The following is a 16,496-nucleotide window of genomic DNA, read 5'->3' on the forward strand; positions in this document are numbered from 1 at the left end:
AAATTTCTGAGCATAACTTCTCAGCCAAAAATTCATCTTAATGTTAGAATTCAAAAGTTATTCTTATAAACTTAAGTCTGCCATTCAGCTGCCTGCTTTTAATTTCTGAGCCTAGTGATGGAAATCAGTGCTAAGCCCATAACTTTTTTCCCTGCCTTAAATCTGTTCCTATTGCCACCCACTTTTTCTGCTTTAAATTTAGGAGCTAGTGAAATCTTGAGTAAAATGGTATGCACTCATCCCTAGTAAATTTTCAAACAGGCCAATTTAGGAGCATAATTCTCAAAGGGGGTCTATTACAAAGCAGCGCTAGCATTTTTAGCTCATGGTAAAAATCAGCTTGTGGTAAACGCTGAGATGCCCATTATATTCCTATAGGCGTCTCAATGTTTACCACCAGCTGATTTTTACCGCAAGCTAAAAACACTAGCACAGCTTTGTAAAAGGCCCCCAAAGTTAAGAGCATAAACCCTATAAGGGTCAGAACATGATTATTTTTATGAGGAGCAAGGGAACATTTTTTTTTGCCTGTACTGTCTCCAACCCTGCCCCCAAGCTGTCTACTTGCTGATATTGTATTGGGCAAAATGTTGGTAGGGCCATTGCTCCTGCAGTGCACAGTATTCAGCTGTCTATTCCCCGTTTACAAAGCCGTATTAGCGTCTGCTTTAGCGCATCTTTGTAATAAGTGGCCCATGATTCTTACAGCAAAAACATTATTATTATTATTATTACAATTACTGGATGTATTAGTAAAGACTTCACAGCATAACGGTTTATGTTGATTTGCAATACTATGCAAATGTTCTTCATAGTGCCACAGAATTTCAAAAACTTTGCACAGAATTCTTTCTTTCTGCAGAACATAGTCCTAAGCTGCTGCAGGAAACTGGGGGCTGAGTTTGCTTGGATGATTTAGGGGATTTTTAACAACTACAGCATATAGAGTGAAGATGAATGGTCTGATTTCTGATAGCTGGTGTCCTGAGTGGTATACCACAGGGCTCAAACCACAAGCACAGAAGAAGTTGCCTCCATGGATACAACATAGCAAGCATGCAACAGTAGAGGAGACTAAAAAAACTCCTCACACAATGGTGTCCAGAAAAGTACTTTATTAAATCTTCACAAAGACACGACACAACTCACATTTCAGCCAAAATGGCCTGCCTCAGGTGTCTACAAGAATAAATATCAACAAACGCAAACATACATAATAACCATAATCATAGTTACAAAAATTAAGATAAAACATTTTAAAAAATAATATAAAATAAAATAATATACTAGAGACATCCAAGCCTAAAAAACATTCAAGAAATATATATATATATATATATATATATATATATATATATAAGAATATAGACAAAGGGAAATATTAAAATGCTACAGACTCTACAAAATAATGCAGCCCGTCTTCTTTGTTGAGCATCTCGCTATGATCGTGTCTCACCACTTCTTCAGTGGCTTCACTGGCTCCCTATTGAATTTAGGATTAAATTCAAGGTTGCAACATTAACTCGTAAGGTTCTGCACAGTGGTATCCCTGCTTATCTTTCCTCTGTGGTGATTCCCTACACCACCTACTGTACTTTATGTTCCCTGCACGACAAAAGGTTGGTTCTCCCTCACCCCTCTAAAGCTCAATTAGAGTCTACAAGATCTTTTGCCTTCTACTTTAGTTCACCTGCATTATGGAATTCGTTACCACAACATCTTCGCCTTGACACTTCATATACTTCATTTAAAACACCTCTAAAAACATACTTTTTCAACAGGCCGATAACACATGACCAGGTTGGTTTCTGCAGCAGGGGATGGTAGTGGTGGTGGTGTTTGGGGGGGGGGGGGGGGGGGGGAGGGTTGTAAATGTTTGTTATGAATGTTTTATCTTGGTTTGAATTCTGGCTAGTTTGTGATAGCTAGGTCTTTCTTATCTACTCATTGACGTTCCTTTCTGATTTTCTGTTTTATTATTTTTTATGTAAACCACTTTAATTTGTGTGCAAGGAAAGCAGTATATTAAATGTTTAATAAATGAAATAATAAATTATCTTGTTTAACTCATGGGGAGCCAAATGGCAGCCTATTGAAGAATAGCTGTATTTCAAATTTAATGACTAGGTAAGTTGGGGTGCGAAGGTTGCCAGTGTGATGACGCCTGTATAAGAATTGGTGTAAGTGAAAGAATCAGCTATGATCTGCAGCCCACTAAGAAGTGTGGAGCTTGTGATCCACCGCCCACCAAACTAAAGGATGGCACTATAATAATGAGGGGTAGTTTGAACATTGTTATGGATTAACGACCATCCCTGATGCAGTTGTGAAACATGGCCTTGTCGTGATTCAAGCAGAAAGAATTAATGCTTGACAACTGTCCCTGATGCAGTAATGAAACATGACCTTGTCTGTTGGTCTGTTACATTTCAAGAACTGTTTTAGAATCAAGACTTGAGCACAGATGTTTTAGCACTGGGCCTATTTTCTTGAATGTGTTTATGGATTCCCTGCATTAAAAATCACATCTACTGGTTCTAAACTAATGCACATGCGATATGTGCAGACGGTGTGCAGTAATTTTTAGGGACTCGCCCAGCATGTCTGCTGCAGTTACTGCACTGAAATATTCTTTATCGTGTGCTAAGACAGTTTTCAGTTAGCATGGATGCTCTTCATGCCTTCTCTTGGGAAGCTGGTAAGTTCACCCTTGATAAGTACACACGCAATAGTTAATGCCAGCTGCAGTGTATAGTCTATGCCTATCCTCCACCCATTACCAGCCCAGAGCCCACCCCTAAGATAGCAGGAAGTTAATGCATGAATTAGCATGTGTTGTCACACCACCATAGTAACAGTTACCATGCTTGTGTGATAATAGTGCATGCTAATTCCTGTTAACTACTGAATGCACTTTAGTGAAAGGGCCCATAAGTTAACATGCCTGTGAGTAGCTTCAGGGAGCCATACGTCCTCCACTGATATGATTAAGGCAACATGGATCTCAAAGGTTAGTCACAGATGCATTAAGTTTGTGCAAAAAGAAATCAATAGAAATCAAACAAAATAAAACATGGAAAAGAAAATAAGATGATACCTTTTTTATTGGACATAACTTAATACATTTCTTGATTAGCTTTCGAAGGTTGCCCTTCTTCGTCAGATCGCAAATAAGCAAAAAGAAAGAATCAATTACACTTTGTACAGTTTGCTAACCTTTATTTATATATATTCAAGCATAAGAACAATACGTTGAATTAAACATATTTCTAAGCAGGTATAGCTTGGTTTCATGCACCCTCTGGTGGATTTTAATCTTCTTGCAATTGGCCCATTAGACAACAAGCTACTTTTAATTTTAAACAACTGTTTGGTAATGAACTACGTTATGATTCATGGTATACACCAGTGTTTCCCAGCTATCCACAATAAATATGCATGAGATTGATTTACATACACTACTTATATTGTATACAATCCTTTCATGCATATTCATTGTAGATATCCTGAAAGCCTGACTGGCAAGGGGGTACTCCAGGACTGGAATTGGGAAACACTGATATACACAAGCAATACACTATATATAGCAAGCATAAATATTAGGACTATTATAAGTGTATGTGTGGGGGTAGTGGGGAAGAGTATGGCAATTGCCCAATATTCCAATGCTGCAATGTAATACAGAGTTCAGACAACCCAAAGTAGTGGATGTGAAAAAAAAAAGTAAAATATATCTCCTACTGTGTATTCTGCTGGAAGTTCTATTTTCCTGTCCATAGGTTTGAGTAAGTTCTCTTTTTGACTTTTATTTTAGCAGGCAGTGGGGGGTAACTGGAGTCTTCCACTGTGTAACAAAAAAATTGAGGGGTAGATATTGTGATAAACACTGGGACTGACCTACCCTGAGGAGGCCGCTAGAGGGCACTCTCCTACCAGAAATGTGGAAAATGCCCTGATATGGTCCCTAGGGGGAGCTCCAATTGGGACATCAGGGTAATACCTAAGGGGGCCAGCAGAGGGAGCTCCAGCTAAGGCCTGAACATGGGAACCAGGGAGTATCCGTAGCTGAGGTTCCCTGTTAAGAGAAGGGCACCCAGAAGGCTCTGGACTCTTCCAGAACTGGGAGGAGGGGCCCAGAAGGGGTGTGGTGGGCTATTAGCAGCCCTATATAAGCAGTACCTCCTGAAAAGCTAGGGAGAGACAAGATGAGAACCTGAAGGAGCCTGGGAAGCCTGCTGAAGGAGGAGTACCTGGAAGAGGGAAAGTACTCACTAGGCCATGTTGTTGCTGGACTTGTGAATTGGTTAAAATGAACTAACAGCCATGGGGTGGAGGATAGGACTGTAAGGTCAATGAGAGTAAAGAAAGTCCTATCCAGGGGTGGTGGCTGTTTTATACTGAGACCCTTGTCTCTCAAAGTAAAGGGGCTCAGTCAGTGTATTTGCAAGTGAATGATACTTGGAAAGAAGTTGTTCCCCACAAGACTGAACCCAAGTCCTAATAAATTGAATTTGCATATGTTGACTGCTGAATTTGCATATTTGTGAAGTATGGAGAATCTGCGTGAGAGTCCCAGGGAAAGTACCGTGGGTCACTGGCCGTGGACCAGAGGAGTGACTGAGGCACACGGGACATAATGGAGAGGGATTTCCAGCAAGAGGAAAGTACGGCAGAGCAGTCACCCTGAGTATGGGAGGAGCCCAGGATATTGGGGTGGGTGCTTGCCAGTGACTAGGAGAAGACCAGCTGGAGTTCTGCTTATGAGCCTGGGGCCAGTGAGACTGGGTGGAGAGCAAGACGAGTACATGCCTTTGCAAACTGTCCTGAAGCTAAGTGCTAGGGAACCTCAAGAGGACTCAGTTCAAAAATACTCTGAGGGGAGATTATAAAGGAAACCACTTTGTTTTGAACTGTTTGCTTCTGTGCTGTGCTTGCTGGAATTACCTAGGATTTACCACTGGTGGCTTGGAATTGCTTTGGTTGGAACTGTCTGTGGCTAAGCAGTTTGCCTGGCCAATTGCAATATATAGCTTGGCTTGAGAGCCAAGGGAACTCTGAGGAGACTGGCAAGTGAGACTCCAGCCAGCAGAGGGCTGCATTTCCAAAGCCCCAGTGGCCGGAAGGTTTACAATATTCAAAGTGATTTAATTGGGTAGGAGAGACTTCTGCCCAGATGAATTGCTTGTGGACAGTTATCTGATGATATTCAGTGGCAGTTAACTGGGTAGTGACCACCCTGCATTAAAAACTGCCTGCTTAGCTATCCAGCCACCAACACTGAATATCGGCTGGTGCCTGGATAACTTCTGGGTGGCGGCCTAAAGAATCTTGTGGTCTACCTTCCTCCCAACCCCTTTGAAAAGCATTGCACCCCCCCCCCCAATTCTAATCCCCCTAGAAGAGCATCTCCCCCCCCCCCAGATTCTGATCCCCCCAGATTCTGATCCCCCCCCCCCAATTCCTCCTCCACCCTCCCTAAGAACATTGGTTCTTCCTCAAGGACCCCCACCACCTATAACCTGCTCACCCTGAGCCCATCTTTACAAGTCCAGGTGGTCTAGACTACAAAGACCTGAAGCAATTCTGTCTCACTCCTGCCTATCACAGCCTCAGATTTAAAATGGCTGCCATGACCTCCTCGAAGTACTATCACTAGTACCATGAGACTGCCACTAGAAGTCATGGCAGCCATTTTGTTTTATTTGCATTTTCAATATTACATCAATTCAACATTGAATTAGGATAATAAGCTAGCACCAGGAAAAATATAACAATAAGCACAATTCAGGAAATTTGAAAAGGACTTAGCTTTGTTGATAACATGTCTTGTATTAAAATTATTATTTTATTGCATGCATATTTAATCTGAATGTTTTTAACTGATATTGATTTGATATTATATTTTATTGTATTATGTTTTTAGATTTGATCTGTTTTTATTTTATATGATGTGATAGTGTTTTTAGATATGTTTTATTATCAAATATACAATGTGATGTTTATGTTTTATTCATTATGTATTTTTATTTTGTAGTGTTTTTACCCCTGACGCAGCCTGAGGGCGAAACGTGGCCACGTCGGGTAACTTGTAATAAACCACTTCTTCTGTTACCCTCCTGTTCTATTTTTTTGTCTTTTTTGATCTGCTTTTTTTCTTTTGATTTGTCATTACCTATCAGTACAGCAAAAAAAAAAAAAAAGGTGCACATGGAAATTCTTAAAACACAAGTTTAGTTACACCTCAGGGAGGTGGTTATAGCTCAGTTTTAGCAACACAGTCCACATGTATGCCCATTCTTGTATGCACATGCTTCAGCATGTATGAAATTCACAGTTCATTGGAATCTCATTAACACCAGCCATTAGTACACATGATAAACACTGTATATACTCAAATTAACAATCAATATTAGCGCAATTTAGTTTATCATTAATGTACAGGCCTTTAATCTACTAAATACATCCAAGGTAGTGGCTTAGAAATCATAGCACTGTTAAGAAAGATTATGTTTTCTCAGTTTTACAGCAAGGAGATGAGCAGGACAAATGATCTGAACAATAGGTAAGGTCCAGGTAGATAATACTATGGTATAAAACTAACTCCAGAAGTTAAAATTTGCTAGGGTAAATATCTTGATAAGGTCTCATAGATGCTGCAGTCTGCCTTTGGTGTCACAACACATGACAAGTATGAAGATATTGAATCTACTGGATTCAAAATTAAGGACTCTAGTGTCCGTGGAAAACAGCAGGTCCCATACCTGGATTAAGAGGTGAACACTAGCAACACTTTTCTTACAGCTCAGTTCTCTCCTATATTGCTTGAGTATGACACTTAGGCATCAATATTAACCCAGTGTGCCCATGTTTGGGTACGGCATAGAATATCCAAGTTTCAGCAGCTCCTGGAAGTTATTCGGGGACTGCTGATTTTCAGTTCCAGTACCTGCATAGCTATCTGAGCATGTCAGGACTGAAATGTATGCAGTCTTACTTTGACAATGAATATTGGTGGTACCTGTATAACTTCTGGCTCCACCTCTGCTCCAACCCCAGACCACCTTGGCACTGCCCAGACAGTGCCACAGCAGTCACACATAATATTTAGAACTACTATCCTGTTTAGTGCCTCTGAATATCATATGGAGAGTCGGTCAATGTGAGTTTACTGAGCAAGAACCTCTCCTACCTGGTTAACTCTAGCGAGTTGCACAGGAACAGAAATTTCACCCATCCCCACCCATCTCCACAAGTAAACTCCTCAATTCACACCCATCCCTGCAAGTAATCTCCTCCATCCTCGCCTATCCCCTGTGCTAATATAACCCGACTTGTGGTAAAATAACTCAAGAGTAGCCCATCTTGATAACTTCCCCTCTTAGTGCATATGGGGATTCCAAATCTATCAACTATATCCATTAATTTTTTTAGTGTTATTATAATTGCCATGGCACAAGGAAAGAATAGGTAGGCTGGCCTGGCACCACACTTCCGTGGGAACCCCGCAGGACCTGTGTCCATCCCTGCGGGACTTCCATGGATCTGGAGGGATTCCCCTGGAGAGTCCCGCAGAAGCTGCAGGATTTCCACTAACCCCATTCCCTTGCAGCTCCCTAGTTAACTCCTGCTAAATATTGACCCCTATGTAGCTAATGTAGCAAATCCATTTGTAACTGAAAATGAATTGCCATCCATTTTCAGGATCTAAAAAAAGCAGGTAAAGGACTGTCCAAGTCTCAGAGATTACCAGAGTAGTAAGGAAAGTAAAATTTTTATCATCTTTGAACTTGATGACAGATTACCTCTATATTGCTACCAGGGAATTCCATCACAGTATGTGTAAGGTATCCTACCACTAGGTGGAGACAAAGAACAAGGTGTCACCAATGTCATTCCCTCTACAAAGACTGGAGTAGCCAAAAAGCCTCTCAAAGCTAACTCCAGAGTACTCACACCCAACAGGCTTCAAACAAACACATCGCAGGTTTAACCAACAGTTTTCCCCTTCCCTGGACACTTTGCCACTGAAACAGGTACCACCATATCCAACTGAATCAAGCAGTCCAAGATTGCCTTTATGGCCTCCCTCTTTGCAGCTGATAGGCAAAGTGACATGAAAAAGACATCTGAAATCTAAGAAGTAGTCTCGTGTGTACCATTTCAAATTATATATTTCCTCCATAATCAAGAAAAATATGAGGAAATTAATGCAATTATAAAAATACACAAAAATAAATTGGCACGATAAAGAAATATTTATACTGTCAGTCCCTAAGCTCCTTTGTGACACATACATTACAATCATATATTACAAGAAAGAAGGTAAAAGAAGGCTGTCCCCTCTGTGCAAGATCTCAAAACATACACAACAATCATCAATACTCATCATAAAATGTACTGTTATGGCATAGTTGGAAATTCTTTAAGCTGTTTTTCCCTAATTTTTCATGAATTCTGAGGGCGGTAATCCAAAAAGCTACATAACAGATTACCTCAATGATTGAATTCAGTTGTTTTCAGTAAATCTCTCATGTTATTTGTGACTACATATGGACCAACTGGATCATTGTATAAGAGGAAATTTGAGACTCAGTCCTGGTATAACGGAAGCTCCCAGAGATTAAAGAGACTTGTGGAGTAAACAACCTTATTACAAAAAATTAGGACCTGGTAGAACATTTTAATTATACCATATTAATGACTTTTTGGGAAATCCTCTGTGCTAGGCAGAGGATAGAGCTTTCTAGTACGGACTTGGGCCTTCACCGACATATTATGCAACTGGAGGGCAATTCTATAACTGGGTGCCCATAATTAGGACCCAGAAGGCACCTGGTAGGAGCCTGTTCTGCTTTCATTATTGAATACTAGCGTAACCGTTTAAATACATGCTTAAAAGTTAGGCCCCAGCACTTACATTAGCCATAGAGTTGGTGTACGTGTTAGCATCTAAATGCCGCAGATATCCACATACCTTATAGCATCCCATAATTATGCATGTAAGTGCAAGTCCCACCCATGTGTACATGCCCCCTCCCCTAAGCAATACATGAAATGTAAGTTAGGTGGGTAGTTACAGAATAGCAGTTAGATGGAATTTTGGCAGTTACGTGTGTATCTGCACAGATATGCACATACAAGCATTATTCTAGACTTTTATGCACCTAATAAGCATGTAAGTATTAGCACCTATGTTATAGAATTGCCACTCTGGTGTCTAGTAAAAAACCCAAAACCCCAATATTTATCTGTGCTTCCTTTCAGCCAGGGGCGTAGCCAGACAGCAGATTTTGGGTGGGCCTAGGCAAGAAGTGGGTGGGCACCAAGTGTTCTCCCCCTCCCACCAAAGAAATATCTCAGCTGGTGGGAAAATGCTTCTCTCCACTTTGGCAGCCTGCAGCAGGCATGTGCTGAAAACTGAGCATGCGCAGGTGCCAGAATCGTGGAGAGCAGCGTTTTTGTTATCATCAGGGGGAAGTTTTCAGCTGGCAGAGCTTGGGATCCCCACTAGCTACTGCTAAACATTTGCTACTGTTGGGTGGGCCTGAACCCTAAGTGGGTGGGCCCCGGCCCACCTAGGCCCACCTGTAGCTACGCCACTGCTTTCAGCAGATGTGGAATAATATCAGTTTTTCTAAACTGCTCTTGTATCAATATGGATTCTATGTGATGGGGCTCCTCAGACCTCTCAGTAGCCAGTCAGGCTTTTAGGATACCCACACTGAATATTCACATAATAAGTTGGCATACACTGGAGTCTCAATTTAAGTGCTCCAGGGATTAGATGGCTCTAGCTGGATTACTGCAGACTCGAGAGTGCCTCAGGGGTCAGTCCTGTTCATACTTTTTAATCATACGGTCCCTGTTTGTAGGCTGCTTTCTTGTCTAGGATTGTACTATAGGCTTTACACTGATGACTTACAGGATTTTTCCACAGGTGAAGCTTCAATTAGCTCAGCAATTCAGTACTTGCCACCTGATTTTCAAAGTGATTTAAATGGGCAGGAGAGGCTGTGGCCCACTTAAATTGCTCCTGGCCACCCAACAAGTAATATTCTGTAGCACTTAACTGGGCAGTGCCACTGAATATCGGCTTTGACCAGTCATATAAAATGGGCAGTTCTGGGGCAGTACAGGGAGCAGTGTTGGAGAGGAGCCCACATTTTTGTGGGTGCCATCAATATTCAGTGCTAGCACTCACATAGCTAACAGGTGGCTATTCGGGCCCAGGCACTGAATATCGTCCAGGACCCGCATTTTTAAAAATCAACATATTTCCCTCTGATTCCCCCTCTGCCAAGGTCCAGAGCCCCCTCCCAACCCACTCCAATGAAACAAGGTCCCCTCCACTCCCACAAGTCAATACTCCTCCCTCTTATCCCCAACCCCCCCCCCCAGTCCCCAACTCAGGATAGTCCCCCCCCCCCCCAGCCTACCTGAAATCTCTGATGGTTCAGTGCAGCAATGAGGGCAGGAATGAGGCCCACTCGCTCCTTCCCCTAGCAGCTGCCTTGACAAAATGATAGTACTGTACTGCAAAGCCATTTTGTCAAGGCAGCCGCTAGGGGGCAGGACGAGTGGGATTCATTCCTGTCCCCGTTGCTCCACTGGACCACTAGAGACTTCAGGTAGGCCCAGGGGGGTGGAGTCTATCCTGAGTTGAGGGTGGGGGTTGGGGATGGAAGCAGGTATCTTTTCATTGTGGCAATTTGGGAAGGGGCTATGAACCTCATCAGAGGGGGTAGGAGGGGGACTGAAGGTCAATTTTTTTTAATGTGGGTCCCGGCCGATATTCATATAACTGTCTTATGCAGGCCCCAGCTGAACATCAGCTGGAACCTGTATAAGCTCCGGTGACCAGCCCTGCTTAAATTAGCACCAGATATCCAGAGCCACTGCCTGGATATGGCCCAGCACTAAATATCAGGGGCTAATTCTGCCCGCATCTGTTAGCGTTTTAAGGGTTTAAACTGTTTTATTGACGACATTCACATTACAGGTTAACATACGGCATATCAATATACAAACAACATTCCAGCAACATATTCAACATCGTCAAACATTTTTCCCCATTTTTACTCCCCCCTCCCCCTCTCCCCTCTTTAAAAAACCAAAAATCTAAACATCAAAGCTCTGGAGCAATGCCTCCAACCCCCCACCCAACACCTCCCCCCCCCCCACCCCATGTTGCTTGCCGGTACAGGGCGTATTGATGATACATAAAGTGCGCGGATTCATGTGTCTGTTCTCTTGCCTCCACATGTCTAAAAATGCCCCCCCTCTCCACACCGTCCATTCTCCAGCAAATTGAATGGTCCCAATGTCAAGGCACCAAGACCCATGTGAAGCTGCAAGGCGACAATAGTTTGTACAGAATCTTATTCTCGCTAAAAAAAACACTGATTGTCACAGGCCAACTATTACCCTCTTGGTTTTCTTAAAGAGACTATTAAAAAGTGAATTACAGGAAATCAATTTCAACTGAAAGTGAGAAAATAAAGGTGCTGTTTTTATCCAGATCAAGTACTATCCTTCCCAGAAAGTCTGGTGGTTGAGGGATGTAACATCCCAATAGTAAAGGAACTTCAGTGCCTTTGGTGTTTTACTAGATTCTTCTTTATCACTCCACCCACAACTGAAAACTGTAATAAGAACCATCTTTTTTAAAGCTGAAGTTAACATGGATATTACAGGGGGGGGGGGGGGGGTGCTAGGGTTTGTTTGGGTTTTTTTTTTTTTTTTTTTTTGTCTCCTGAAAGTTTCAGACTTTTAATTCAGGGACTGTAATGCCACATTTTGATTACTGGAGTTCTCTATAGTTGGGATTGTCAGCTTCTGTTTCACTAGCATTGAAAGTTGCCCAGAATGCTGCAACAAGGTTAATATCAGGGTGCTCAAGATATGAGCACATTTCACCTGTTTTGTTCACTCTTTACTGGCTCCCTGTGATATGGCTAATTCAATTTACGATTCTGTTACTGATTCACAAAGCTGTTGTACCTGCAACTATGAACATCTTTTGACCCCCCCCCCCCCCCCCCCCCCCACACACACACACACAATCAGTGCTCTCTGTGAACAAGAGCCTGCTGGATGTGCCGTCCTTTCATACAGTGAGTCTGGCAAAATGTCATTCAAGCATATTTCAAATGGCTGAACCATTTCTACAGAAAGCATTGCTTATTGTGTTCTGGACTATTGAATGGTTGGGGGGGGGGGGGGGTTTCCGCAAGCAATTGAAAGTATTTAAGAGAAGTTTTTTGTTGACAAACTTTGCCTGTAATTTGCGACAAGTGCTGATACTGACTTATGGCATTCATTGTGAGCTTATTATCATGTTTTAGCTGTTTTAGTTATGTGATGTCTCAATTGTTATGTGATTTTCTCTGTGTTATATGCTATCTGCTGTGAACTGCAGATCATGCAGAATATAATTTTTTTTTCAACAAATAAATATGCTTATTTATCACAAACATATTCATTGTGAATATTCTGAAAATCCAGCTGGCAGGTTTCAGAAGCCCTGATATATGCTATATATCACAGAATAACCTAAAAAATATGCCAAGGAAGCCAGGGAGATTAGCATCAACAACACAGTTAGGACTAGCATTCTTAATCTACCATTTATTTTCAACTCACTAATTCCATGGAAATATCCACAAACCAAGTCACTCTGGTAACACTGACCATATAGGAGATCACCAAGCACTAAAACCTTATATAGGAGCTGTACATAAATGAATGGGTTGGAATCCACCAAACCTGATAGCTGTTTTCGGTAATGCTTCAGGACTGTCCAACTGTGGCAGCTCATCTGCCAAAATTTCTTCCGGACTTCTGTCGTCCTTCACAATAGTGGGCTTTGGTTTTTCCTTGAGATTGAGCCCTCCAAAAATAGTGCTCCATATGCTGTTCTGTGATTTGGACCCTAAAAAGAAAAGAAAATGAGTAAATTAGCATAGATGTGTGAGATTGTTAGAAAAAAAATAGGAAGCTTTATTGCAGGTGGTGTATGGCAATCCCAGCCTGTATATAATCCACTTATTTCAGTTCACTTTCCAGCACATATATAAGTAATACTATGAATACATCTCATTCCTTGCATTCATTTTCAGCTTTTTAACAAATGATGACTGTAATAACATTATGGCCCTCATTTTCGTGTTTGAGACATGCATAAACCAGCATTTAAATATTTTTTTTCTTGCATAAACATCTAAGTCCCCATTTTACAAAGCCCAGATATGCACATCTCAAATGCAAGAGCATGCAAATGGCAAGGGGGCATGATCTGAGCATGTTTTAGGTGGGACAAGGGTGTGGTAAGTTGATAGATGTTTATTTCCCATTTCAGAAAGGGGCTAACTGCTGGATTCTATATATCGCAGCTAGCATGCCACGTAGTCCATAACAATGCACATAACTTAATTGGTTTAACAAGCAATCAGTGTTAACAGCACTTAATAAACCAATAAAGAACATTAATTGTCAATAATTAGAATTTAAGTGCATAACTTGCTAAGTGTATGCTGTAATATACTGTGCCTAAATTTTAAAGTGCGCAGTTCAGAAGGGGTATGGCTATGAGCAGGGAAATGGGTGTTTCATGGGTGTTCCAAAATTTAGGCGCGTTGTTACAAAATATAGCCCAGTCTGCGTAAATCTATGCACAGGGATTTACGCCACATTTTCATTGGTATAAATGGATGTGCATAGTTTTAAGCGCTGGGATATCAACTCAGTATATTCTATATACCAGCATCTAAATCTTACAGAATACGCTTAGGCAAAAATGATTTCTGCGTGCGTTTTCCAGGTGCCGTATATAGAATCTCCCCCTATATGTTTATGTCCTAAAAGATCAACATCAGGAATTACACCTGTTAGGAAGCACATTTAGGATTTGGTAAACAGCTGCTATTAAGGAGCACTCCATTGGAGGGATTATGGAGGGAATTCTGTTTAAAAAGTTTGGTAAACGTCACTGCTCATTAGATTACTGTCCTTCTTATTTATTTAAGGAAGCACCATCTTTTTTTTGTTTTATGACTATCACAACTAATAGATAACTTTTTTAGCCTGGACATCTTTCCATCTACTTTTTAGGTAGTATAATTCTAAACCCTTTGATAAAATCATCTACCTTAGACCAAACATTACCAGCAAGTTATCATCTAGTTGCTAATATACCAATTTTTGCTAAAATTATGGAAAATCTAGTAGAAACTGAATTGTCAGAATATTTAGAGCAACGTAATATATTTGATTGATCTCACACTGGATTTAGAAAGGGCTACAGTACAGAAACTTTGCTGGGCATATTAACATCAGAATCAAGAAGAATCCTGGCTAAAGGACAAAAGAAATTACTCTTACAATTCGATCTCTCTTCGGCCTTTAATTTGGTTGACCATGAGATCATACTATTATTGAGTGAAATAGGTCTATCTGTCCCAGTTCTTTTATGGTTCCAGGGGCTTTCTACAATCCATAAGTTATAGTAGATCTAGAGTGACCCGTGCCAGAAATGGTATTCAAAGCTGACAATTCAGATAAACTGAATGAAATCTCTATAAACCTGGAGGATGTAATGGCACAATTTGACAAATTAGAGTAGCAAATCTCCTGGACTGGATGGTATTCATCCCCAAGAACTGATAGAATTGAAAAATGAAATTGTGGATCTGTTGTTAGTAATATGTAATTTATGTTTAAAATCAAGCGTGGTTCCGGAAGATTGGAGGGTGGTCAATGTAACGCCAATTTTTTAAAAAGTTTCCAGAGGTGAACTGGGAAATTATAGACTGGTGAGCCTGACGTCAGTGCCGGGCAAAATGGTAGAAACTATTATAAATAACAAAATTACTGAGCATATTCAAAAGCATGAATTAATGAGACAAAGCCAACATGGATTTAGTGAAGAGGAATCTTGCCTCACCAAGCTATTACATTTCTTTGAAGGGTTGAACAAACATGTGGATAAAGGTGTAAAAGTGATTAAGTACTCACGTGAAAATCGTGTAAGAGGTCGTGAATTGCTGTCTCCTGTTTCATTTGCAACTGGAAAAAAAGGGCAAACAGTTAAATGAGAAATAGCTAAGAAAATGTGCAAAAAAGAAAATGCACCCCTATCAGTAGCTGAGGTAAGCACTAAGGTAAAATTACTGATAATTTTCTTTCCATTAGTCCCAGATCAATCCAGAGGTGAGAGGATTATGTCCCTCTCATCTCTGGATTGATCTGTGGGACGCTATGGAAGGGTGTGTTAATGCCACCTTTTACCACACCTTAGTAAAAGGGCTCCTTAGACAATTCAGAGCCCTGGAATGAAACAGCAAGACGTCCCACAACTAGGACCACTGGCTGTAATAACCTTTCTCTCACTGCATTTCATTTTTGACAAAACAATCTCTGCCTCTTGAACCTGTTCCTTGTGCCATTGCACCTTTTATAGCCCTCAATTATGCTTCTCTTCAGCTCCCCCTATGCCCAGCCTACAATTTAAGGGCACCAGAAAGAGGATTTTGCTTAGTTCTTTCCCTAGAAAGTGTTCTTAGGGCCTGACCACTGCCATGAACCTGACTACTTACCACATATGGGAACAGCAGCATTCCAAACCAGAAATGTGCCCTGTGTAACACACCCCCTAGTGCCCCAACCCCACCCTCTATGTCATGGCGAAACGAGGGGAGGGCAATAGATAGGGTGCAATTTTGGCATCCCTGTTTCCCTTGCGCCCTGTATAGACACACTGAACACATATACCTCGTCACAGACCTGATAGGAATAGCTTTCTCAAAACAACCAGAGAACTGAAGAATGTATGTTGGACAGTGGTCTTTATTGCTGCTTCTTGAAAGCCACATATTTCCTAGGGTTGAAGACTTGACATTTCTTTCTTTCTTTCTATTTTTGGTACATTTATACCCTGCATTATCCCACAAGAGCGGGCTCAATGTGGCTTACAATGTTTCAGAAAGGTTACAATTCAGGGAGGATACAGAGTCAAGCGATCAAAGGGTAAGAGAACATGAGGATAGGACAGAGGTGATGTAGACAGTTTTAGGCGGGTACAGACGACTGGAGAAAAGTTAGGCTTAGTATTGTTAGTTGGGTAAGTTCTCTCAAACAAAAATGAATTTAAGGATTTCTTAAAGAGTTGGTGGTCATCATACTCTTTTAGTTGTCTAGGCAGAACATTCCAAGTTTTTGGGCTGACATAGGTGATACTGCTTATAAATTTGGGCTAATTCAACCTTCTTTTCTGTCTGTCACTGTGGGCTACATTCTATATGTGGCACCTGAAAAATCCACAGGGATGCGCCACCTTGATTTAGGCACAGTATATAGAACATGCTTAATTGATATCCCAGTGCCTAGAACTATGAGCATCCATTTACACCAAGGAAAACATGGCGTAAATACCGGTACATAGATTTAGGTGCAGAGGAGCATATTCTTTAACAGTGTGCGTATATTTTGGAATGCCCATG

General features: G+C 41.2%; 1 protein-coding gene across 1 annotated transcript in view; it reads right to left on the minus strand.

Moving 5' to 3' along the window:
- PDE1C (phosphodiesterase 1C) overlaps window positions 1–16,496 on the minus strand; it is a 981,038-nt gene that overhangs the window by 659,098 nt on the left and 305,444 nt on the right. Inside the window, 2 exon segments of the mRNA XM_030204349.1 lie at window positions 12,766–12,931; window positions 15,013–15,063. Coding sequence (XP_030060209.1) covers window positions 12,766–12,931; window positions 15,013–15,063 — 217 coding nt within the window.

The sequence above is a fragment of the Microcaecilia unicolor genome, chromosome 1 (genome assembly GCF_901765095.1).
Source record: "Microcaecilia unicolor chromosome 1, aMicUni1.1, whole genome shotgun sequence".
In the NCBI taxonomy this organism is placed as follows: Eukaryota; Metazoa; Chordata; class Amphibia; order Gymnophiona; family Siphonopidae; genus Microcaecilia; species Microcaecilia unicolor.